This window comes from Pipra filicauda, unplaced genomic scaffold (assembly GCF_003945595.2).
Source record: "Pipra filicauda isolate LSUMZ 115617 unplaced genomic scaffold, ASM394559v2 scaffold233_size1220752_pilon, whole genome shotgun sequence".
NCBI lineage: Eukaryota > Metazoa > Chordata > Aves > Passeriformes > Pipridae > Pipra > Pipra filicauda.
Genome location: NW_024104347.1, coordinates 1198781 through 1220636, shown reverse-complemented (window position 1 = coordinate 1220636; position 21856 = coordinate 1198781). Strand labels below are relative to the sequence as shown.

Here is a 21856-nt window from a genome sequence, read left to right as displayed (position 1 = left end):
GCTGCTCAGAGGGAAGCATCCCAGCTCTGTCAAATTCAAGGGACTTGGATTCTGTTGCCAAAGCTTTGGTATCTGCAGAGGACCTTGGAGCCGCACAGTCCCCAACCGGACTCGGGTCACAGCCTCTCTCCGCAAGCTCCCGTGTCTGTCTGGAGGCGCTGGCAAGATTGCTCTCGCCAGGCTGATCCATGCAGAGTCTCTCGCCCCTGTCTCTCTGTGGGAGCTCGTTCTTTCTGAGCAAAACCAATCAGCAAAACTAGAAACTTCTCCTAAGCCCACCTCTGTGGCAGGCCTGGGAAAGCCATGACGTTTGTCTAGGAGCTCTACCGTCCACCTGGCCGGAGCAATTCAAAGCCAACCAGGTGGAGCAGAGGAAGACCTGCTGTAGGCCTGCTCTGTCCCGTCAGGACTTTCAGGGTCTGCAAGTGAGCTCTCGAGGTGACAGGTAAACTTCCGCCTGGGAGCTCAAGCTAGAGCTGCACCTCCCGTCTCCACAGCCCACAGTATCCCTGAGGCACTGTCTTCTGTCTTACGCAAAGCCTTTCCTTCTTCAAGGCCGCTCGGCCTTAGGAATAAAGAGAACAGGCAAGTCCGAGTCTCTGCCCATTGGCGAGGTTTATTTGCTATTGCCGAGGCACACGCCAGACTTTAGCCACCAGAAGACCAGGCTCAAGCTAAGCCAAGCTTAGCGCCATCTCAAGGCTCCTTTGCAACTCACAGGCCCCTTCAGATTCTGCCAGCCAGGGAAATCTTTGGTCTGTGATGGTTGCAGCTCCTGGCTCACTTCCACAGCTGGGCTGGGCTGGGCTGGGCTGGGCTGGGCTGGATGGGGGAAGGGGCAAATGGCCAGGGGACTTTGTAAGCCAAAGCAAGAGACGGAAGCCCCGTGGGGCCAGGCGCAGTTGTGCCAGTGGGGCCGTCTCGGGGGGGCTCGGGGCTCTCTGTGGTGGCTCTGGGGCTTTGTCCGTTTGGCCAAGAGACCCCCCGGCATCTCCCGAGGAGGAGTTGGCACTGAGTGTTAGAGAGGATGCCCAGAAGGCCCTGAGCAGGGGGGTGGGGATGAAGGGCGGGGCTTGTGGGCCGGCTGATGTGTCTCTGGTGGCTGTGACATCACAGCGGACAGGTCACAATGGGAGCTGTCCCTAAGGAGCACAGCAGGCAGCCCCAGGGCAGTTGGACTTGGGCGATCAGTGAGTGCAGATGCAGGGGGAAGGCTGGGATGGATGGGGGAGGGGGGAGATGCCCAGGGGGGGTTGTAACCCTGAGCCAAAGCTGAGTCCCTCCCGGCAGGGCCGAGTTGTGCCCCGGGGGCCTGGCACACAGGTGCTCAGGGCTCTCTGTGTTGGCAAGTGCCCAAAGAGCCTTTGGGGATGGGCCGGCTGCCCCCGGCTCCACGGGACGCTGTGGTGTGGCGGGGATGGGGCCTGGGGAGACTCTGCTCGGCTGTCTCTTGCCTTTTGCCGGGGCACAGCCCAGCCAGGGCCGCTGGGGAAACTTGTCTCTCATCTCCTGCAGGCCATGGATTCAGCAACTCTGCTCCTCCTGGCTGTGCTGGCCATCCTGCCCAAGACGACACAGGATCCCCAGAGCGATGCGGTCAGCGCGCGGCGGATGACCGAGCGTGCGCTTTTTGTGGAGCAGAAGATGACGGAGCTGTGGGAGGAAGTCGAGTGGAGGAGGGCCCTGGAAGATGTTCCACTCCTTTGGATCTTGCAGCACTGGCTCTTCTGGCTGGCTGCAGCAGCTGTGCTGGGCTGGCTGGCCTGGCAAAGGGAGGAGGCCTCTCGCCGGCGCCGTGAGCAAGAAGAGCTCAGCGCAGCAGCCGCTGCTGGCGGGCCTTTTGCAGCGCTCAGCCTGTCACCGCTGCAGGACCTGCCCTTCATGGGCCGGACCCTGAAGAAGCTGCTGCGGGACCTCCTGGAGGTGTGCCAGGTGCTCTCCCAGAACACCTTCATGCCAGAGCTGCACCTGGCCACTGGGCAGCAGGGCACCTGCATCGAGTCCTGGCGTGAGCTGGGGGACTGCACCGTCTACCAGCTGCTGCTCTTCCTCAGGCCACCCCCCTGGCACTCTTTCCGGCTGCAGCTGCCCGACGCCATGGACGTGCCACACTCCATCCGTGTGCTGCTGGAGTGCTCGTGTTCCAGGACGGCGGGGAACATCTTCTGCTTTGTCCACCCCACCTACAACCACCAGCACTCGCCCCTCGTGCGCACCCTCTGCACAGACTCCCACTTGGAGGTGCAGAAGGTCGCCGGCTGGCTGCCCAGACTGGTGGAATCGGCCTGGGAGCGTTTGCCTCAGTGGCACGACTGGCAGCTCCGGCTGCTGCCCTCCTCCCGCTCCTGCAGGCTCCTGCTGACCGGCCCCGGCCAGGTGCAGCTCTGCGCTGTGCTGCTCTTGGCACTGCAGCAGGGCCGCCCGGGCACCTTCCTGCTCCTGGAATAGGCAGGCGCAGCTTTCCCGGGGGCTGCTTTGGGCCGGGGCTGCGCGGCGACTTGGGAGCGCACCCAGTCGGCACGGCACAACAGACCCTTGTGCTGACTGGACTGAGAAGAGAGCAGCAGTTCTGGACTGTCGCTCCCAACTCCCCATGTGCCCTTCTGTGCCTTACGCACCAGCTGCAAGTAGCAAACCACATCCACTCCCTCAACTGCCGTCCGTTTCCCACCCGCACCCTGGTGAATGGGGACAGAATCCAAATCCCAACTTTGACACAAAGTGTTACAAAGATTTAACTTAGGACTACCGCTAAATAGTTTTTAGGATTAAGTTATAATCAGTTCATGTAAGTGTTTGTTCCTAATTAATAATAATACAATAATAAGAAAATACTGTTGACGATAGATCGTGTTAAATCAGAATTGTGGAGTTTTAATAAAACACTACATGGAAATTTGATAAGGTGAACCGCCAGCTTTCCCCTGTCCCCAGTCCGGCTGTTAAGAATCCCAACTGGAAAAATGAACCCCCAGCCACCCCCTCAAGCCCCTTCCCTTCCCCGCCACCCTAGTTCCATAATAGCTTTAAGTATAACTTTAGTTAAGTTTAATAATTATAAGTGAAAAATAGATAAGTTTAGGACTAACAATTTAGTTTTAAAAAACTCAACCCCAAAACTTTTAGAAAGGTTTCCAGCAAAAAGCCAAGTAGAGTTCAGTAACTCTACTGTAACTCTACAGTAGAGTTACAGTAACAGTAGAGTTTACACTAACAGTAGAGTTACAGTAGAGTTCAGTAACTCTACTTGGAAAAAGCCCAGACAAGTGGTGCCCAATAGAGCGGCTCCCCCACAGCTGAGCCATGCCACACCCCCCTTGCGGAACCCAGGTGGGCCCCCCTTCCAGCTCCCTCGCCCAGTTTCTAAGCTGGACATGACCTTGGGCGGTGTGCACCAGAAAGACAGAACGGAACAGTGTGCAAAGGCCCAGGGGAAAGCACCTAGGAAAGGGAGAAACCTGGACTAGTGTGAGAGAAAGGTCCCGGTCCTTCTGGCTGGACCTTCAAGCGTTCAGCCAGCAGGGCATCGCCCACAAGGTGCCTCAGTCCTGAGGCACGTGGCGTCCTGCTGCTGTCAAAGGCCCTCTCAAGGCGGCTGCTCCAGCCACTCCTGGGTCTCATTACAACCGTCATGCCTCAGAACAGCCCGTGGAGCCTTGAGACCGAAGGCAGCAGCAGAGCAGCAACTGCACGGGGAACGTTCGCAGGTGCAGACACGGCGCAGCTGCTCGGGATCTACTGCGCCCAGAGCAGAAATAAAAGAAAGAGACGATCACACACGACTATTTGCGTGGTAATTCTACAAGGAGCTCCCCGGCCCGCATAGCTTGGGAGGCAGGGATTGCCCACCCGCACTGGGGAGGGACAAACCGCTCTGGTGCGGCCGGAGCGCAAGGCCGAAACCCAAAGCCCACGTCCAGTGCTTTCCCTCTTGGAGAAGGCCTTGGGGGTGGTGGAAGACACCTGAAAGGCAGTAACTCGAGAAGCCCATCTTGGCAGAGAGTGCAGCACAAGTCCTCCAAACACGCACGGGGCACCCACAGGATGGGCTCCTCTGCGCCCACTGTTCCGCTGTGCCCGTTGTTCCCACCCAGCTGCAGCACTGGCTTCACACACAGCCTGGGGAGAGCAGAGGGAGCTTTCATCTCCTCTGCCTTCCTGACTCTGCTCGCGGCGCACAAGCCACAGCAAAAGCATGCGCGGTGCCCAGGGAGCCAGTCCACCCGGACAGTGGCAGCAGCACTGCCCCACCCGCTTGCTGCCTTAGATGCTGTGCCCCGGCTGCTCAGAGGGAAGCATCCCAGCTCTGTCAAATTCAAGGGACTTGGATTCTGTTGCCAAAGCTTTGGTATCTGCAGAGGACCTTGGAGCCGCACAGTCCCCAACCGGACTCGGGTCACAGCCTCTCTCCGCAAGCTCCCGTGTCTGTCTGGAGGCGCTGGCAAGATTGCTCTCGCCGGGCTGATCCATGCAGAGTCTCTTGCCCCTGTCTCTCTGTGGGAGCTCGTTCTTTCTGAGCAAAACCAATCAGCAAAACTAGAAACTTCTCCTAAGCCCACCTCTGTGGCAGGCCTGGGAAAGCCATGACGTTTGTCTAGGAGCTCTACCGTCCACCCGGCCGGAGCAATTCAAAGCCAACCAGGTGGAGCAGAGGAAGACCTGCTGTAGGCCTGCTCTGTCCCGTCAGGACTTTCAGGGTCTGCAAGTGAGCTCTCGAGGTGACAGGTAAACTTCCGCCTGGGAGCTCAAGCTAGAGCTGCACCTCCCGTCTCCACAGCCCACAGTATCCCTGAGGCACTGTCTTCTGTCTTACGCAAAGCCTTTCCTTCTTCAAGGCCGCTCGGCCTTAGGAATAAAGAGAACAGGCAAGTCCGAGTCTCTGCCCATTGGCGAGGTTTATTTGCTATTGCCGAGGCACACGCCAGACTTTAGCCACCAGAAGACCAGGCTCAAGCTAAGCCAAGCTTAGCGCCATCTCAAGGCTCCTTTGCAACTCACAGGCCCCTTCAGATTCTGCCAGCCAGGGAAATCTTTGGTCTGTGATGGTTGCAGCTCCTGCCTCACTTCCACAGCTGGGCTGAGCTGGGCTGGGCTGGGCTGGATGGGGGAAGGGGCAAATGGCCAGGGGACTTTGTAAGCCAAAGCAAGAGACGGAAGCCCCGTGGGGCCAGGCGCAGTTGTGCCAGTGGGGCCGTCTCGGGGGGGCTCGGGGCTCTCTGTGGTGGCTCTGGGGCTTTGTCCGTTTGGCCAAGAGACCCCCCGGGATCTCCCGAGGAGGACTTGGCACTGAGTGTTAGAGAGGATGCCCAGAAGGCCCTGAGCAGGGGGGTGGGGATGAAGGGCGGGGCTTGTGGGCCGGCTGATGTGTCTCTGGTGGCTGTGACATCACAGCGGACAGGTCACAATGGGAGCTGTCCCTAAGGAGCACAGCAGGCAGCCCCAGGGCAGTTGGACTTGGGCGATCAGTGAGTGCAGATGCAGGGGGAAGGCTGGGATGGATGGGGGAGGGGGGAGATGCCCAGGGGGGGTGGTTGTAACCCTGAGCCAAAGCTGAGTCCCTCCCGGCAGGGCCGAGTTGTGCCCCTGGGGCCTGGCACACAGGTGCTCAGGGCTCTCTGTGTTGGCAAGTGCCCAAAGAGCCTTTGGGGATGGGCCGGCTGCCCCCGGCTCCAGGGGACGCTGTGGTGTGGCAGGGATGGGGCCAGGGGAGACTCTGCTCGGCTGTCTCTTGCCTTTTGCCGGGGCACAGCCCAGCCAGGGCCTGACAAGGAGGGTCCCGGCTGGGGCAGGGTGGGCCCTGTGCCGTCTGCAGCCAGGGGCTGCGTTCCCTTCAAGCCTTGATCCCCGTGCTCCCTCCCACCCCGAGCCGCTGGAGAAACTTGTCTCTCATCTCCTGCAGGCCATGGATTCAGCAACTGTGCTCCTCCTGGCTGTGCTGGCCATCCTGCCCAAGCGGACACAGGATCCCCAGAGCGATGCGGTCGCTGTGCAGTGGATGAAGAAACGGCAGATTTTTCTAGAGGACCAGATGACGGAGCTGTGGGAGGAAGTCGAGTGGAGGAGGGCCCTGGAAGATGTTCCACTCCTTTGGATCTTGCAGCACTGGCTCTTCTGGCTGGCTGCAGCAGCTGTGCTGGGCTGGCTGGCCTGGCAAAGGGAGGAGGCCTCTCGCCGGCGCCGTGAGCAAGAAGAGCTCAGCGCAGCAGCCGCTGCTGGCGGGCCTTTTGCAGCGCTCAGCCTGTCACCGCTGCAGGACCTGCCCTTCATGGGCCGGACCCTGAAGAAGCTGCTGCGGGACCTCCTGGAGGTGTGCCAAGTGCTGTCCCAGAACACCTTCATGCCAGAGCTGCACCTGGCCACTGGGCAGCAGGGCACCTGCATGGAGTCCTGGCGTGAGCTGGGGGACTGCACCGTCTACCAGCTGGTGCTCTTCCTCAGGCCACCCCCCTGGCACTCTTTCCGGCTGCAGCTGCCCGACGCCATGGACGTGCCACACTCCATCCGTGTGCTGCTGGAGTGCTCGTGTTCCAGGACGGCGGGGAACATCTTCTGCTTTGTCCACCCCACCTACAGCCATCAGCACTCGCCCCTCGTGCGCACCCTCTGCACAGACTCCCACTTGGAGGTGCAGAAGGTCGCCGGCTGGCTGCCCAGACTGGTGGAATCGGCCTGGGAGCGTTTGCCTCAGTGGCACGACTGGCAGCTCCGGCTGCTGCCCTCCTCCCGCTCCTGCAGGCTCCTGCTGACCGGCCCCGGCCAGGTGCGGCTCTGCGCTGTGCTGCTCTTGGCACTGCAGCAGGGCCGCCCGGGCACCTTCCTGGTCCTGGAATAGGCAGGCGCAGCTTTCCCGGGGGCTGCTTTGGGCCGGGGCTGCGCGGCGACTTGGGAGCGCACCCAGTCGGCACGGCACAACAGACCCTTGTGCTGACTGGACTGAAGAGCAGCAGTCCTGGCTCTGTCTACTCCCAACTCCCCATGTGCCCTGCTCTGCCTTAAGCCCAGCTGCAAATGGAGCACCAGCAGCCACTCCCTCAACTGCCTTCCGTTCCCCGCCACCCTGGTGGAATGGGGACGAGAATCCAAATTCCAACTTTGTCAACAGAAGTTGACAAAGATTAACTTTAGGACTACCCTCTAGAATAGGTTTAGGATTAAGTTTAATAAGTCAGTTAAGTAAGTTTAGTTCCTAAGTATAATAATAAGAATAATAAGAATAATAGCTAGTTTAACAATAGATCAGTTTAATAAGAATTTAGTTTTATAAAACTCTAAATGGAAAGTTAGATAAGGTTAACCTCCAGCTCCCCATGTCCCCAGTCCTGCTTTAATCCCAGCTGGAAATGAAGCCCCAGCAGCCACCCCCTCAAGCCCCTTCCCTTCCCCGCCACCCTAGTTCCATAATAGCTTTAAGTATAACTTTAGTTAAGTTTAATAATTATAAGTGAAAAATAGATAAGTTTAGGACTAACAATTTAGTTTTAAAAAACTCAACCCCAAAACTTTTAGAAAGGTTTCCAGCAAAAAGCCAAGTAGAGTTCAGTAACTCTACTGTAACTCTACAGTAGAGTTACAGTAACAGTAGAGTTACAGTAGAGTTCAGTAACTCTACTTGGAAAAAGCCCAGACAAGTGGTGCCCAATAGAGCGGCTCCCCCACAGCTGAGCCATGCCACACCCCCCTTGCGGAACCCAGGTGGGCCCCCCTTCCAGCTCCCTCGCCCAGTTTCTAAGCTGGACATGACCTTGGGCGGTGTGCACCAGAAAGACAGAACGGAACAGTGTGCAAAGGCCCAGGGGAAAGCACCTAGGAAAGGGAGAAACCTGGACTAGTGTGAGAGAAAGGTCCCGGTCCTTCTGGCTGGACCTTCAAGCGTTCAGCCAGCAGGGCATCGCCCACAAGGTGCCTCAGTCCTGAGGCACGTGGCGTCCTGCTGCTGTCAAAGGCCCTCTCAAGGCGGCTGCTCCAGCACTCCTGGGGCAGCAGGACAAGCCGTCAGGCTCAGAACAGCCCGTGGAGCCTTGAGACCGAAGGCAGCAGCAGAGCAGCAACTGCACGGGGAACGTTCTCAGGTGCAGACACGGCGCAGCTGCTCGGGATCTACTGCGCCCAGAGCAGAAATAAAAGAAAGAGACGATCACACACGACTATTTGCGTGGTAATTCTACAAGGATCTCCCCGGCCCGCATAGCTTGGGAGGCAGGGATTGCCCACCCGCACTGGTGAGGGACAAACCGCTCTGGTGCGGCCGGAGCGCAAGGCCGAAACCCAAAGCCCACGTCCAGTGCTTTCCCTCTTGGAGAAGGCCTTGGGGGTGGTGGAAGACACCTGAAAGGCAGCAACTCGAGAAGCCCATCTTGGCAGAGAGTGCAGCACAAGTCCTCCAGACACGCACGGGGCACCCACAGGATGGGCTCCTCTGCGCCCACTGTTCCGCTGTGCCCGTTGTTCCCACCCAGCTGCAGCACTGGCTTCACACACAGCCTGGGGAGAGCAGAGGGAGCTTTCATCTCCTCTGCCTTCCTGACCCTGCTCGCGCCGCGCAAGCCACAGCAAAAGCATGCGCGGTGCCCAGGGAGCCAGTCCACCCGGACAGTGGCAGCAGCACTGCCCCACCCGCTTGCTGCCTTAGATGCTGTGCCCCGGCTGCTCAGAGGGAAGCATCCCGGCTCTGTCAAATTCAAGGGACTTGGATTCTGTTGCCAAAGCTTTGGTATCTGCAGAGGACCTTGGAGCCGCACAATCCCCAACCGGACTCGGGTCACAGCCTCTCTCCGCAAGCTCCCGTGTCTGTCTGGAGGCGCTGGCAATATTGTTCTCGCCGGGCTGATCCATGCAGAGTCTCTTGCCCGTGTCTCTCTGTGGGAGCTTGTTCTTGCTAAGCAAAACCAATCAGCAAAACCAGAAACTTCTCCTAAGCCCACCTCTGTGGCAGGCCTGGGAAAGCCATGACGTTTGTCTAGGAGCTCTACCGTCCACCCGGCCGGAGCAATTCAAAGCCAACCAGGTGGAGCAGAGGAAGGCCTGCTGTAGGCCTGCTCTGTCCCGTCAGGACTTTCAGGGTCTGCAAGTGAGCTCTCGAGGTGACAGGTAAACTTCCGCCTGGGAGCTCAAGCTAGAGCTGCACCTCCCATCTCCACAGCCCACAGTATCCCTGAGGCACTGTCTTCTGTCTTACGCAAAGCCTTTCCTTCTGCAAGGCCGCTCGGCCTTAGGAATAAAGAGAACAGGCAAGTCCGAGTCTCTGCCCATTGGCGAGGTTTATTTGCTATTGCCGAGGCACACGCCAAACTTTAGCCTCCAGAAGACCAGGCTCAAGCTAAGCCAAGCTTAGTGCCATCTCAAGGCTCCTTTCCAACTCACAGTCCCCTTCTGATTCTGCCAGCCAGGGAAATCTTTGGTCTGTGATGGTTGCAGCTCCTTGCTCACTTCCACAGCTGGGCTGAGCTGGGCTGGGCTGGGCTGGATGGGAGAATGGGCAAATGGCCAGGGGACTTTGTAAGCCAAAGCAAGAGACGGAAGCCCCGTGGGGCCAGGCGCAGTTGTGCCAGTGGGGCCGTCTCGGGGGGCTCGGGGCTCTCTGTGGTGGCTCTGGGGCTTTGTCCGTTTGGCCAAGAGACCCCCCGGGATCTCCCGAGGAGGACTTGGCACTGAGTGTTAGAGAGGATGCCCAGAAGGCCCTGAGCAGGGGGGTGGGGATGAAGGGCGGGGCTTGTGGGCCGGCTGATGTGTCTCTGGTGGCTGTGACATCACAGCGGACAGGTCACAATGGGAGCTGTCCCTAAGGAGCACAGCAGGCAGCCCCAGGGCAGTTGGACTTGGGCGATCAGTGAGTGCAGATGCAGGGGGAAGGCTGGGATGGATGGGGGAGGGGGAAGATGCCCAGGGGGGGTGGTTGTAACCCTGAGCCAAAGCTGAGTCCCTCCCGGCAGGGCCGAGTTGTGCCCCTGGGGCCTGGCACACAGGTGCTCAGGGCTCTCTGTGTTGGCAAGTGCCCAAAGAGCCTTTGGGGATGGGCCGGCTGCCCCCGGCTCCAGGGGACGCTGTGGTGTGGCAGGGATGGGGCCAGGGGAGACTCTGCTCGGCTGTCTCTTGCCTTTTGCCGGGGCACAGCCCAGCCAGGGCCTGACAAGGAGGGTCCCGGCTGGGGCAGGGTGGGCCCTGTGCCGTCTGCAGCCAGGGGCTGCGTTCCCTTCAAGCCTTGATCCCCGTGCTCCCTCCCACCCCGAGCCGCTGGAGAAACTTGTCTCTCATCTCCTGCAGGCCATGGATTCAGCAACTGTGCTCCTCCTGGCTGTGCTGGCCATCCTGCCCAAGCGGACACAGGATCCCCAGAGCGATGCGGTCGCTGTGCAGTGGATGAAGAAACGGCAGATTTTTCTAGAGGACCAGATGACGGAGCTGTGGGAGGAAGTCGAGTGGAGGAGGGCCCTGGAAGATGTTCCACTCCTTTGGATCTTGCAGCACTGGCTCTTCTGGCTGGCTGCAGCAGCTGGGCTGGGCTGGCTGGCCTGGCAAAGGGAGGAGGCCTCTCGCCGGCGCCGTGAGCAAGAAGAGCTCAGCGCAGCAGCCGCTGCTGGCGGGCCTTTTGCAGCGCTCAGCCTGTCACCGCTGCAGGACCTGCCCTTCATGGGCCGGACCCTGAAGAAGCTGCTGCGGGACCTCCTGGAGGTGTGCCAAGTGCTGTCCCAGAACACCTTCATGCCAGAGCTGCACCTGGCCACTGGGCAGCAGGGCACCTGCATGGAGTCCTGGCGTGAGCTGGGGGACTGCACCGTCTACCAGCTGGTGCTCTTCCTCAGGCCACCCCCCTGGCACTCTTTCCGGCTGCAGCTGCCCGAGGCCATGGACGTGCCACACTCCATCCGTGTGCTGCTGGAGTGCTCGTGTTCCAGGACGGCGGGGAACATCTTCTGCTTTGTCCACCCCACCTACAACCATCAGCACTCGCCCCTCGTGCGCACCCTCTGCACAGACTCCCACTTGGAGGTGCAGAAGGTCGCCGGCTGGCTGCCCAGACTGGTGGAATCGGCCTGGGAGCGTTTGCCTCAGTGGCACGACTGGCAGCTCCGGCTGCTGCCCTCCTCCCGCTCCTGCAGGCTCCTGCTGACCGGCCCCGGCCAGGTGCGGCTCTGCGCTGTGCTGCTCTTGGCACTGCAGCAGGGCCGCCCGGGCACCTTCCTGGTCCTGGAATAGGCAGGCGCAGCTTTCCCGGGGGCTGCTTTGGGCCGGGGCTGCGCGGCGACTTGGGAGCGCACCCAGTCGGCACGGCACAACAGACCCTTGTGCTGACTGGACTGAAGAGCAGCAGTCCTGGCTCTGTCTACTCCCAACTCCCCATGTGCCCTGCTCTGCCTTAAGCCCAGCTGCAAATGGAGCACCAGCAGCCACTCCCTCAACTGCCTTCCGTTCCCCGCCACCCTGGTGGAATGGGGACGAGAATCCAAATTCCAACTTGGTCAACAGAAGTTGACAAAGATTAACTTTAGGACTACCCTCTAGAATAGGTTTAGGATTAAGTTTAATAAGTCAGTTAAGTAAGTTTAGTTCCTAAGTAGAAATATCATAAGAATAATAGCTAGTTTAACAATAGATCAGTTTAATAAGAATTTAGTTTTATAAAACTCTAAATGGAAAGTTAGATAAGGTTAACCTCCAGCTCCCCATGTCCCCAGTCCTGCTTTAATCCCAGCTGGAAATGAAGCCCCAGCAGCCACCCCCTCAAGCCCCTTCCCTTCCCCGCCACCCTAGTTCCATAATAGCTTTAAGTATAACTTTAGTTAAGTTTAATAATTATAAGTGAAAAATAGATAAGTTTAGGACTAACAATTTAGTTTTAAAAAACTCAACCCCAAAACTTTTAGAAAGGTTTCCAGCAAAAAGCCAAGTAGAGTTCAGTAACTCTACTGTAACTCTACAGTAGAGTTACAGTAACAGTAGAGTTACAGTAGAGTTCAGTAACTCTACTTGGAAAAAGCCCAGACAAGTGGTGCCCAATAGAGCGGCTCCCCCACAGCTGAGCCATGCCACACCCCCCTTGCGGAACCCAGGTGGGCCCCCCTTCCAGCTCCCTCGCCCAGTTTCTAAGCTGGACATGACCTTGGGCGGTGTGCACCAGAAAGACAGAACGGAACAGTGTGCAAAGGCCCAGGGGAAAGCACCTAGGAAAGGGAGAAACCTGGACTAGTGTGAGAGAAAGGTCCCGGTCCTTCTGGCTGGACCTTCAAGCGTTCAGCCAGCAGGGCATCGCCCACAAGGTGCCTCAGTCCTGAGGCACGTGGCGTCCTGCTGCTGTCAAAGGCCCTCTCAAGGCGGCTGCTCCAGCACTCCTGGGGCAGCAGGACAAGCCGTCAGGCTCAGAACAGCCCGTGGAGCCTTGAGACCGAAGGCAGCAGCAGAGCAGCAACTGCACGGGGAACGTTCTCAGGTGCAGACACGGCGCAGCTGCTCGGGATCTACTGCGCCCAGAGCAGAAATAAAAGAAAGAGACGATCACACACGACTATTTGCGTGGTAATTCTACAAGGATCTCCCCGGCCCGCATAGCTTGGGAGGCAGGGATTGCCCACCCGCACTGGTGAGGGACAAACCGCTCTGGTGCGGCCGGAGCGCAAGGCCGAAACCCAAAGCCCACGTCCAGTGCTTTCCCTCTTGGAGAAGGCCTTGGGGGTGGTGGAAGACACCTGAAAGGCAGCAACTCGAGAAGCCCATCTTGGCAGAGAGTGCAGCACAAGTCCTCCAGACACGCACGGGGCACCCACAGGATGGGCTCCTCTGCGCCCACTGTTCCGCTGTGCCCGTTGTTCCCACCCAGCTGCAGCACTGGCTTCACACACAGCCTGGGGAGAGCAGAGGGAGCTTTCATCTCCTCTGCCTTCCTGACCCTGCTCGCGCCGCGCAAGCCACAGCAAAAGCATGCGCGGTGCCCAGGGAGCCAGTCCACCCGGACAGTGGCAGCAGCACTGCCCCACCCGCTTGCTGCCTTAGATGCTGTGCCCCGGCTGCTCAGAGGGAAGCATCCCGGCTCTGTCAAATTCAAGGGACTTGGATTCTGTTGCCAAAGCTTTGGTATCTGCAGAGGACCTTGGAGCCGCACAATCCCCAACCGGACTCGGGTCACAGCCTCTCTCCGCAAGCTCCCGTGTCTGTCTGGAGGCGCTGGCAATATTGTTCTCGCCGGGCTGATCCATGCAGAGTCTCTTGCCCGTGTCTCTCTGTGGGAGCTTGTTCTTGCTAAGCAAAACCAATCAGCAAAACCAGAAACTTCTCCTAAGCCCACCTCTGTGGCAGGCCTGGGAAAGCCATGACGTTTGTCTAGGAGCTCTACCGTCCACCCGGCCGGAGCAATTCAAAGCCAACCAGGTGGAGCAGAGGAAGGCCTGCTGTAGGCCTGCTCTGTCCCGTCAGGACTTTCAGGGTCTGCAAGTGAGCTCTCGAGGTGACAGGTAAACTTCCGCCTGGGAGCTCAAGCTAGAGCTGCACCTCCCATCTCCACAGCCCACAGTATCCCTGAGGCACTGTCTTCTGTCTTACGCAAAGCCTTTCCTTCTGCAAGGCCGCTCGGCCTTAGGAATAAAGAGAACAGGCAAGTCCGAGTCTCTGCCCATTGGCGAGGTTTATTTGCTATTGCCGAGGCACACGCCAAACTTTAGCCTCCAGAAGACCAGGCTCAAGCTAAGCCAAGCTTAGTGCCATCTCAAGGCTCCTTTCCAACTCACAGTCCCCTTCTGATTCTGCCAGCCAGGGAAATCTTTGGTCTGTGATGGTTGCAGCTCCTTGCTCACTTCCACAGCTGGGCTGAGCTGGGCTGGGCTGGGCTGGATGGGAGAATGGGCAAATGGCCAGGGGACTTTGTAAGCCAAAGCAAGAGACGGAAGCCCCGTGGGGCCAGGCGCAGTTGTGCCAGTGGGGCCGTCTCGGGGGGCTCGGGGCTCTCTGTGGTGGCTCTGGGGCTTTGTCCGTTTGGCCAAGAGACCCCCCGGGATCTCCCGAGGAGGACTTGGCACTGAGTGTTAGAGAGGATGCCCAGAAGGCCCTGAGCAGGGGGGTGGGGATGAAGGGCGGGGCTTGTGGGCCGGCTGATGTGTCTCTGGTGGCTGTGACATCACAGCGGACAGGTCACAATGGGAGCTGTCCCTAAGGAGCACAGCAGGCAGCCCCAGGGCAGTTGGACTTGGGCGATCAGTGAGTGCAGATGCAGGGGGAAGGCTGGGATGGATGGGGGAGGGGGAAGATGCCCAGGGGGGGTGGTTGTAACCCTGAGCCAAAGCTGAGTCCCTCCCGGCAGGGCCGAGTTGTGCCCCTGGGGCCTGGCACACAGGTGCTCAGGGCTCTCTGTGTTGGCAAGTGCCCAAAGAGCCTTTGGGGATGGGCCGGCTGCCCCCGGCTCCAGGGGACGCTGTGGTGTGGCAGGGATGGGGCCAGGGGAGACTCTGCTCGGCTGTCTCTTGCCTTTTGCCGGGGCACAGCCCAGCCAGGGCCTGACAAGGAGGGTCCCGGCTGGGGCAGGGTGGGCCCTGTGCCGTCTGCAGCCAGGGGCTGCGTTCCCTTCAAGCCTTGATCCCCGTGCTCCCTCCCACCCCGAGCCGCTGGAGAAACTTGTCTCTCATCTCCTGCAGGCCATGGATTCAGCAACTGTGCTCCTCCTGGCTGTGCTGGCCATCCTGCCCAAGCGGACACAGGATCCCCAGAGCGATGCGGTCGCTGTGCAGTGGATGAAGAAACGGCAGATTTTTCTAGAGGACCAGATGACGGAGCTGTGGGAGGAAGTCGAGTGGAGGAGGGCCCTGGAAGATGTTCCACTCCTTTGGATCTTGCAGCACTGGCTCTTCTGGCTGGCTGCAGCAGCTGGGCTGGGCTGGCTGGCCTGGCAAAGGGAGGAGGCCTCTCGCCGGCGCCGTGAGCAAGAAGAGCTCAGCGCAGCAGCCGCTGCTGGCGGGCCTTTTGCAGCGCTCAGCCTGTCACCGCTGCAGGACCTGCCCTTCATGGGCCGGACCCTGAAGAAGCTGCTGCGGGACCTCCTGGAGGTGTGCCAAGTGCTGTCCCAGAACACCTTCATGCCAGAGCTGCACCTGGCCACTGGGCAGCAGGGCACCTGCATGGAGTCCTGGCGTGAGCTGGGGGACTGCACCGTCTACCAGCTGGTGCTCTTCCTCAGGCCACCCCCCTGGCACTCTTTCCGGCTGCAGCTGCCCGAGGCCATGGACGTGCCACACTCCATCCGTGTGCTGCTGGAGTGCTCGTGTTCCAGGACGGCGGGGAACATCTTCTGCTTTGTCCACCCCACCTACAACCATCAGCACTCGCCCCTCGTGCGCACCCTCTGCACAGACTCCCACTTGGAGGTGCAGAAGGTCGCCGGCTGGCTGCCCAGACTGGTGGAATCGGCCTGGGAGCGTTTGCCTCAGTGGCACGACTGGCAGCTCCGGCTGCTGCCCTCCTCCCGCTCCTGCAGGCTCCTGCTGACCGGCCCCGGCCAGGTGCGGCTCTGCGCTGTGCTGCTCTTGGCACTGCAGCAGGGCCGCCCGGGCACCTTCCTGGTCCTGGAATAGGCAGGCGCAGCTTTCCCGGGGGCTGCTTTGGGCCGGGGCTGCGCGGCGACTTGGGAGCGCACCCAGTCGGCACGGCACAACAGACCCTTGTGCTGACTGGACTGAAGAGCAGCAGTCCTGGCTCTGTCTACTCCCAACTCCCCATGTGCCCTGCTCTGCCTTAAGCCCAGCTGCAAATGGAGCACCAGCAGCCACTCCCTCAACTGCCTTCCGTTCCCCGCCACCCTGGTGGAATGGGGACGAGAATCCAAATTCCAACTTGGTCAACAGAAGTTGACAAAGATTAACTTTAGGACTACCCTCTAGAATAGGTTTAGGATTAAGTTTAATAAGTCAGTTAAGTAAGTTTAGTTCCTAAGTAGAATAATAAGAATCATAAGAATAATAGCTAGTTTAACAATAGATCAGTTTAATAAGAATTTAGTTTTATAAAACTCTAAATGGAAAGTTAGATAAGGTTAACCTCCAGCTCCCCATGTCCCCAGTCCTGCTTTAATCCCAGCTGGAAATGAAGCCCCAGCAGCCACCCCCTCAAGCCCCTTCCCTTCCCCGCCACCCTAGTTCCATAATAGCTTTAAGTATAACTTTAGTTAAGTTTAATAATTATAAGGGAAAAATAGATAAGTTTAGGACTAACAATTTAGTTTTAAAAAACTCAACCCCAAAACTTTTAGAAAGGTTTCCAGCAAAAAGCCAAGTAGAGTTCAGTAACTCTACTTGGAAAAAGCCCAGACAAGTGGTGCCCAATAGAGCGGCTCCCCCACAGCTGAGCCATGCCACACCCCCCTTGCGGAACCCAGGTGGGCCCCCCTTCCAGCTCCCTCGCCCAGTTTCTAAGCTGGACATGACCTTGGGCGGTGTGCACCAGAAAGACAGAACGGAACAGTGTGCAAAGGCCCAGGGGAAAGCACCTAGGAAAGGGAGAAACCTGGACTAGTGTGAGAGAAAGGTCCCGGTCCTTCTGGCTGGACCTTCAAGCGTTCAGCCAGCAGGGCATCGCCCACAAGGTGCCTCAGTCCTGAGGCACGTGGCGTCCTGCTGCTGTCAAAGGCCCTCTCAAGGCGGCTGCTCCAGCACTCCTGGGGCAGCAGGACAAGCCGTCAGGCTCAGAACAGCCCGTGGAGCCTTGAGACCGAAGGCAGCAGCAGAGCAGCAACTGCACGGGGAACGTTCTCAGGTGCAGACACGGCGCAGCTGCTCGGGATCTACTGCGCCCAGAGCAGAAATAAAAGAAAGAGACGATCACACACGACTATTTGCGTGGTAATTCTACAAGGATCTCCCCGGCCCGCATAGCTTGGGAGGCAGGGATTGCCCACCCGCACTGGGGAGGGACAAACCGCTCTGGTGCGGCCGGAGCGCAAGGCCGAAACCCAAAGCCCATGTCCAGTGCTTTCCCTCTTGGAGAAGGCCTTGGGGGTGGTGGAAGACACCTGAAAGGCAGCAACTCGAGAAGCCCATCTTGGCAGAGAGTGCAGCACAAGTCCTCCAGACACGCACGGGGCACCCACAGGATGGGCTCCTCTGCGCCCACTGTTCCGCTGCGCCCGTTGTTCCCACCCAGCTGCAGCACTGGCTTCACACACAGCCTGGGGAGAGCAGAGGGAGCTTTCATCTCCTCTGCCTTCCTGACCCTGCTCGCGCCGCGCAAGCCACAGCAAAAGCATGCGCGGTGCCCAGGGAGCCAGTCCACCCGGACAGTGGCAGCAGCACTGCCCCACCCGCTTGCTGCCTTAGATGCTGTGCCCCGGCTGCTCAGAGGGAAGCATCCCGGCTCTGTCAAATTCAAGGGACTTGGATTCTGTTGCCAAAGCTTTGGTATCTGCAGAGGACCTTGGAGCCGCACAGTCCCCAACCGGACTCGGGTCACAGCCTCTCTCCGCAAGCTCCCGTGTCTGTCTGGAGGCGCTGGCAAGATTGCTCTCGCCGGGCTGATCCATGCAGAGTCTCGCCCCGTGTCTCTCTGTGGGAGCTCGTTCTTTCTGAGCAAAACCAATCAGCAAAACCAGAAACTTCTCCTAAGCCCACCTCTGTGGCAGGCCTGGGAAAGCCATGACGTTTGTCTAGGAGCTCTACCGTCCACCCGGCCGGAGCAATTCAAAGCCAACCAGGTGGAGCAGAGGAAGGCCTGCTGTAGGCCTGCTCTGTCCCGTCAGGACTTTCAGGGTCTGCAAGTGAGCTCTCGAGGTGACAGGTAAACTTCCGCCTGGGAGCTCAAGCTAGAGCTGCACCTCCCATCTCCACAGCCCACAGTATCCCTGAGGCACTGTCTTCTGTCTTACGCAAAGCCTTTCCTTCTGCAAGGCCGCTCGGCCTTAGGAATAAAGAGAACAGGCAAGTCCGAGTCTCTGCCCATTGGCGAGGTTTATTTGCTATTGCCGAGGCACACGCCAAACTTTAGCCTCCAGAAGACCAGGCTCAAGCTAAGCCAAGCTTAGTGCCATCTCAAGGCTCCTTTCCAACTCACAGTCCCCTTCTGATTCTGCCAGTCAGGGAAATCTTTGGTCTGTGATGGTTGCAGCTCCTTGCTCACTTCCACAGCTGGGCTGAGCTGGGCTGGGCTGGGCTGGATGGGAGAATGGGCAAATGGCCAGGGGACTTTGTAAGCCAAAGCAAGAGACGGAAGCCCCGTGGGGCCAGGCGCAGTTGTGCCAGTGGGGCCGTCTCGGGGGGCTCGGGGCTCTCTGTGGTGGCTCTGGGGCTTTGTCCGTTTGGCCAAGAGACCCCCCGGGATCTCCCGAGGAGGACTTGGCACTGAGTGTTAGAGAGGATGCCCAGAAGGCCCTGAGCAGGGGGGTGGGGATGAAGGGCGGGGCTTGTGGGCCGGCTGATGTGTCTCTGGTGGCTGTGACATCACAGCGGACAGGTCACAATGGGAGCTGTCCCTGAGGAGCACAGCAGGCAGCCCCAGGGCAGTTGGACTTGGGCGATCAGTGAGTGCAGATGCAGGGGGAAGGCTGGGATGGATGGGGGAGGGGGGAGATGCCCAGGGGGGGTGGTTGTAACCCTGAGCCAAAGCTGAGTCCCTCCCGGCAGGGCCGAGTTGTGCCCCTGGGGCCTGGCACACAGGTGCTCAGGGCTCTCTGTGTTGGCAAGTGCCCAAAGAGCCTTTGGGGATGGGCCGGCTGCCCCCGGCTCCAGGGGACGCTGTGGTGTGGCAGGGATGGGGCCAGGGGAGACTCTGCTCGGCTGTCTCTTGCCTTTTGCCGGGGCACAGCCCAGCCAGGGCCTGACAAGGAGGGTCCCGGCTGGGGCAGGGTGGGCCCTGTGCCGTCTGCAGCCAGGGGCTGCGTTCCCTTCAAGCCTTGATCCCCGTGCTCCCTCCCACCCCGAGCCGCTGGAGAAACTTGTCTCTCATCTCCTGCAGGCCATGGATTCAGCAACTGTGCTCCTCCTGGCTGTGCTGGCCATCCTGCCCAAGCGGACACAGGATCCCCAGAGCGATGCGGTCGCTGTGCAGTGGATGAAGAAACGGCAGATTTTTCTAGAGGACCAGATGACGGAGCTGTGGGAGGAAGTCGAGTGGAGGAGGGCCCTGGAAGATGTTCCACTCCTTTGGATCTTGCAGCACTGGCTCTTTTGGCTGGCTGCAGCAGCTGTGCTGGGCTGGCTGGCCTGGCAAAGGGAGGAGGCCTCTCGCCGGCGCCGTGAGCAAGAAGAGCTCAGCGCAGCAGCCGCTGCTGGCGGGCCTTTTGCAGCGCTCAGCCTGTCACCGCTGCAGGACCTGCCCTTCATGGGCCGGACCCTGAAGAAGCTGCTGCGGGACCTCCTGGAGGTGTGCCAAGTGCTGTCCCAGAACACCTTCATGCCAGAGCTGCACCTGGCCACTGGGCAGCAGGGCACCTGCATGGAGTCCTGGCGTGAGCTGGGGGACTGCACCGTCTACCAGCTGGTGCTCTTCCTCAGGCCACCCCCCTGGCACTCTTTCCGGCTGCAGCTGCCCGAGGCCATGGACGTGCCACACTCCATCCGTGTGCTGCTGGAGTGCTCGTGTTCCAGGACGGCGGGGAACATCTTCTGCTTTGTCCACCCCACCTACAACCATCAGCACTCGCCCCTCGTGCGCACCCTCTGCACAGACTCCCACTTGGAGGTGCAGAAGGTCGCCGGCTGGCTGCCCAGACTGGTGGAATCGGCCTGGGAGCGTTTGCCTCAGTGGCACGACTGGCAGCTCCGGCTGCTGCCCTCCTCCCGCTCCTGCAGGCTCCTGCTGACCGGCCCCGGCCAGGTGCGGCTCTGCGCTGTGCTGCTCTTGGCACTGCAGCAGGGCCGCCCGGGCACCTTCCTGGTCCTGGAATAGGCAGGCGCAGCCCTTATCTTATGTAGTTTTAGAGTAGGATAGGCCTAGATTAAGTATGGGGTTAGATTTTCCATTTTTTGCTTTTCCAAGGGCTGTTTCAGGCTTGTGTAGAGTTTGGCTTAGTATGGCCTTAGATTCGTAGGGAGTTGGATTTTAACTTAGTGCTTTGCCAAGGGGTCGTTTATTTTGGAGTAGAGTTAGGCTAAGATAGGTAGTCAGTATAGGGTTAAATATTCTTCATCTACTCAACATGGGGTTCTATTTTTCTACCTTTCTGCTTCAAACTTGAAAATAAAAAGAAAGATTGAGCAGAGCTTCTCCAGTGTCAAGGCCTTTTCTGCTTCTCATACTGCCAGGCTGGGGCTGGGGCTGCCTGGGGAGTTCTCTCTCCTTTTTCTCTCTGTCTCTCCCTCTCCTCTTTAATTCCTCTCTTTCCTTGCACCCTACCCCTTTTCCCAAAGCCCAGTGCTGTATGCTTATACAGCTGCTCAGGCACTAACATACCACCACCCATGCCAAGTACGGAATTTACTTCAAAAATACCGGGAGTTTTTGCGGACCTTGGGACTTTGGGCATTCCTCTGGGAATTCCTTTGTGCAGGCAGTTGCAACTCCATGGTCTTTAGGGCGCCTTCCAACACCAAGCAGTCTGTGACTGTGAAGGAGGGCTTTTGCCTCCTGTCCCCAGCAGGAGGCCTCCATTCACCCCTTTCTTTTCATCTACTTCCTGCAGCCTTGTGGGGGAAGGATGCGGGACACTCTTGATCTTTTGTTTTCTCGGGTGACTGCTACTGTCTCAGGGAGGCCAGAGCAGGGCTCCACCAGTGCATCTCCTCCTGCCTGACACTTTTGAACCTTTCTAGCTCCTCTCTCAGCTCCACCAGCAGGCTGAGCAGATCTCCCACCTGGTCACACCTCCACAGCTGCGGCCTCTGCTGCCGTCCAACACCAGCACCAGCACTCTGGCACTCCCTGCAGCCCGAAACCTGGGCAACTGCAGGTTTGTGTAGCAGCTCCCACTGCGTTGCCAGAGCCTTTGTGATACGTGCAGGGATGTGTCTGTGAGCCGAGTGGATCCCGTGGCTGAGCTATGTGTGAGAGGGTGATGAGCCCTGAGGGCAACCCTGGAGCTGGTGGGCTCCAAGAGCTGCTGGCTCCCCTGGAGCAGGGTACCCCTGGAGCTGCTGAGGGGGCAGAGCCACCACTGAGGCGGAACTGCGGCACCTCCTGTTCAGGGCTTGGGGGCAACGACATCACCCGGAATCCCACAGAATGTGCTGAGTTGGAAGGGACCCCCAAGGATCCCCGAGTCCAAGCCTTAGCCCTGCCCAGGACCATCCCCAAGAGTCACAGCATGTGCCTGAGAGTATCATGCCAATCCTTCTTGAACTCTGGCAGCCTTGGTGCTGTGGCCACTTCCTGGAGTAGCCCCTTCCAGTACCTCTAAGGTAAAACATACTCAGGTATTCTTCCCAAGAAGGCCAAAGCAGTGGAAGGATTACAAAAAGCTTTCTTTCAGGTGCAAGACCACTTATCAGGGATGCTGCATGCACTTGGCCACCAGAGGCAAAAGGTCGTGCCCCGCCTTCTCCAAGGCTTTTTGTATTTTCTCTCTCTCCTACCCTACCCTCGGTGGCCCCAGGAGGCCTTGTACATGTCTACAAACCTTATCTCTCGGCATACCAGGGAGATCCCTTGCTCACAGCTTCTCCCTGCAACTTACTCGGAAATGCAGAAGGAAGGGGAAAAAAAACATCCAACCCATTTGAGAAGGCATTTTACAGTCTTCTGAAGGGAAATCGAGTTCTAGCTTTCTGTCACAAATTCTTCTGAAACTGTACCTATCCCTACAGAACTAACCCCCCTCTGGATGAAGAACCTTTTCCTAATACCCAACCGAAGCCTTCCTTGGCACAACTGGAGGCCATTCCTCAGGTTCTATCACTGGTCACCACAGAGAAGAGATCAGTGTCTGCCCCTCCTCTTGCTCTCACAAGGAAGTTGTAGA

General features: G+C 58.8%; 4 protein-coding genes across 4 annotated transcripts; all 4 read left to right on the top strand.

The window, feature by feature from the left end:
- The first annotated feature begins 5442 nt into the window (after positions 1-5442).
- LOC113992148 (inositol 1,4,5-trisphosphate receptor-interacting protein-like 1) lies at positions 5443-8137 on the top strand. Its single transcript, XM_039381608.1, has 2 exons — positions 5443-5465; positions 5900-8137. The coding sequence occupies exon 2, from the start codon at positions 5903-5905 to the stop codon at positions 6830-6832; it is 930 nt and encodes a 309-aa protein (XP_039237542.1). The 5' UTR covers positions 5443-5465; positions 5900-5902; the 3' UTR covers positions 6833-8137.
- A 1666-nt stretch (positions 8138-9803) lies between these two features.
- Positions 9804-11446, top strand: LOC120323321 (inositol 1,4,5-trisphosphate receptor-interacting protein-like 1). Its single transcript, XM_039381610.1, has 2 exons — positions 9804-9826; positions 10261-11446. Exon 2 carries the CDS (start codon positions 10264-10266, stop codon positions 11191-11193), a length of 930 nt encoding a protein of 309 aa, XP_039237544.1. The 5' UTR covers positions 9804-9826; positions 10261-10263; the 3' UTR covers positions 11194-11446.
- Positions 11447-14158: 2712 nt separating this feature from the next.
- LOC113993093 (inositol 1,4,5-trisphosphate receptor-interacting protein-like 1) lies at positions 14159-15801 on the top strand. Its single transcript, XM_027730969.2, has 2 exons — positions 14159-14181; positions 14616-15801. Exon 2 carries the CDS (start codon positions 14619-14621, stop codon positions 15546-15548), a length of 930 nt encoding a protein of 309 aa, XP_027586770.2. The 5' UTR covers positions 14159-14181; positions 14616-14618; the 3' UTR covers positions 15549-15801.
- A 2657-nt stretch (positions 15802-18458) lies between these two features.
- On the top strand, positions 18459-20162 carry LOC113993092 (inositol 1,4,5-trisphosphate receptor-interacting protein-like 1). Its single transcript, XM_027730968.2, has 2 exons — positions 18459-18481; positions 18916-20162. Exon 2 carries the CDS (start codon positions 18919-18921, stop codon positions 19846-19848), a length of 930 nt encoding a protein of 309 aa, XP_027586769.2. The 5' UTR covers positions 18459-18481; positions 18916-18918; the 3' UTR covers positions 19849-20162.
- Positions 20163-21856: the final 1694 nt, after the last annotated feature.

Coding starts and splice junctions, on each gene's coding strand:
- LOC113992148 (XM_039381608.1), top strand. CDS start 5,903: ATGGATTCAGCAACTGTGCTCCTCCTGGCTGTGCTGGCCATCCTGCCC.
- LOC120323321 (XM_039381610.1), top strand. CDS start 10,264: ATGGATTCAGCAACTGTGCTCCTCCTGGCTGTGCTGGCCATCCTGCCC.
- LOC113993093 (XM_027730969.2), top strand. CDS start 14,619: ATGGATTCAGCAACTGTGCTCCTCCTGGCTGTGCTGGCCATCCTGCCC.
- LOC113993092 (XM_027730968.2), top strand. CDS start 18,919: ATGGATTCAGCAACTGTGCTCCTCCTGGCTGTGCTGGCCATCCTGCCC.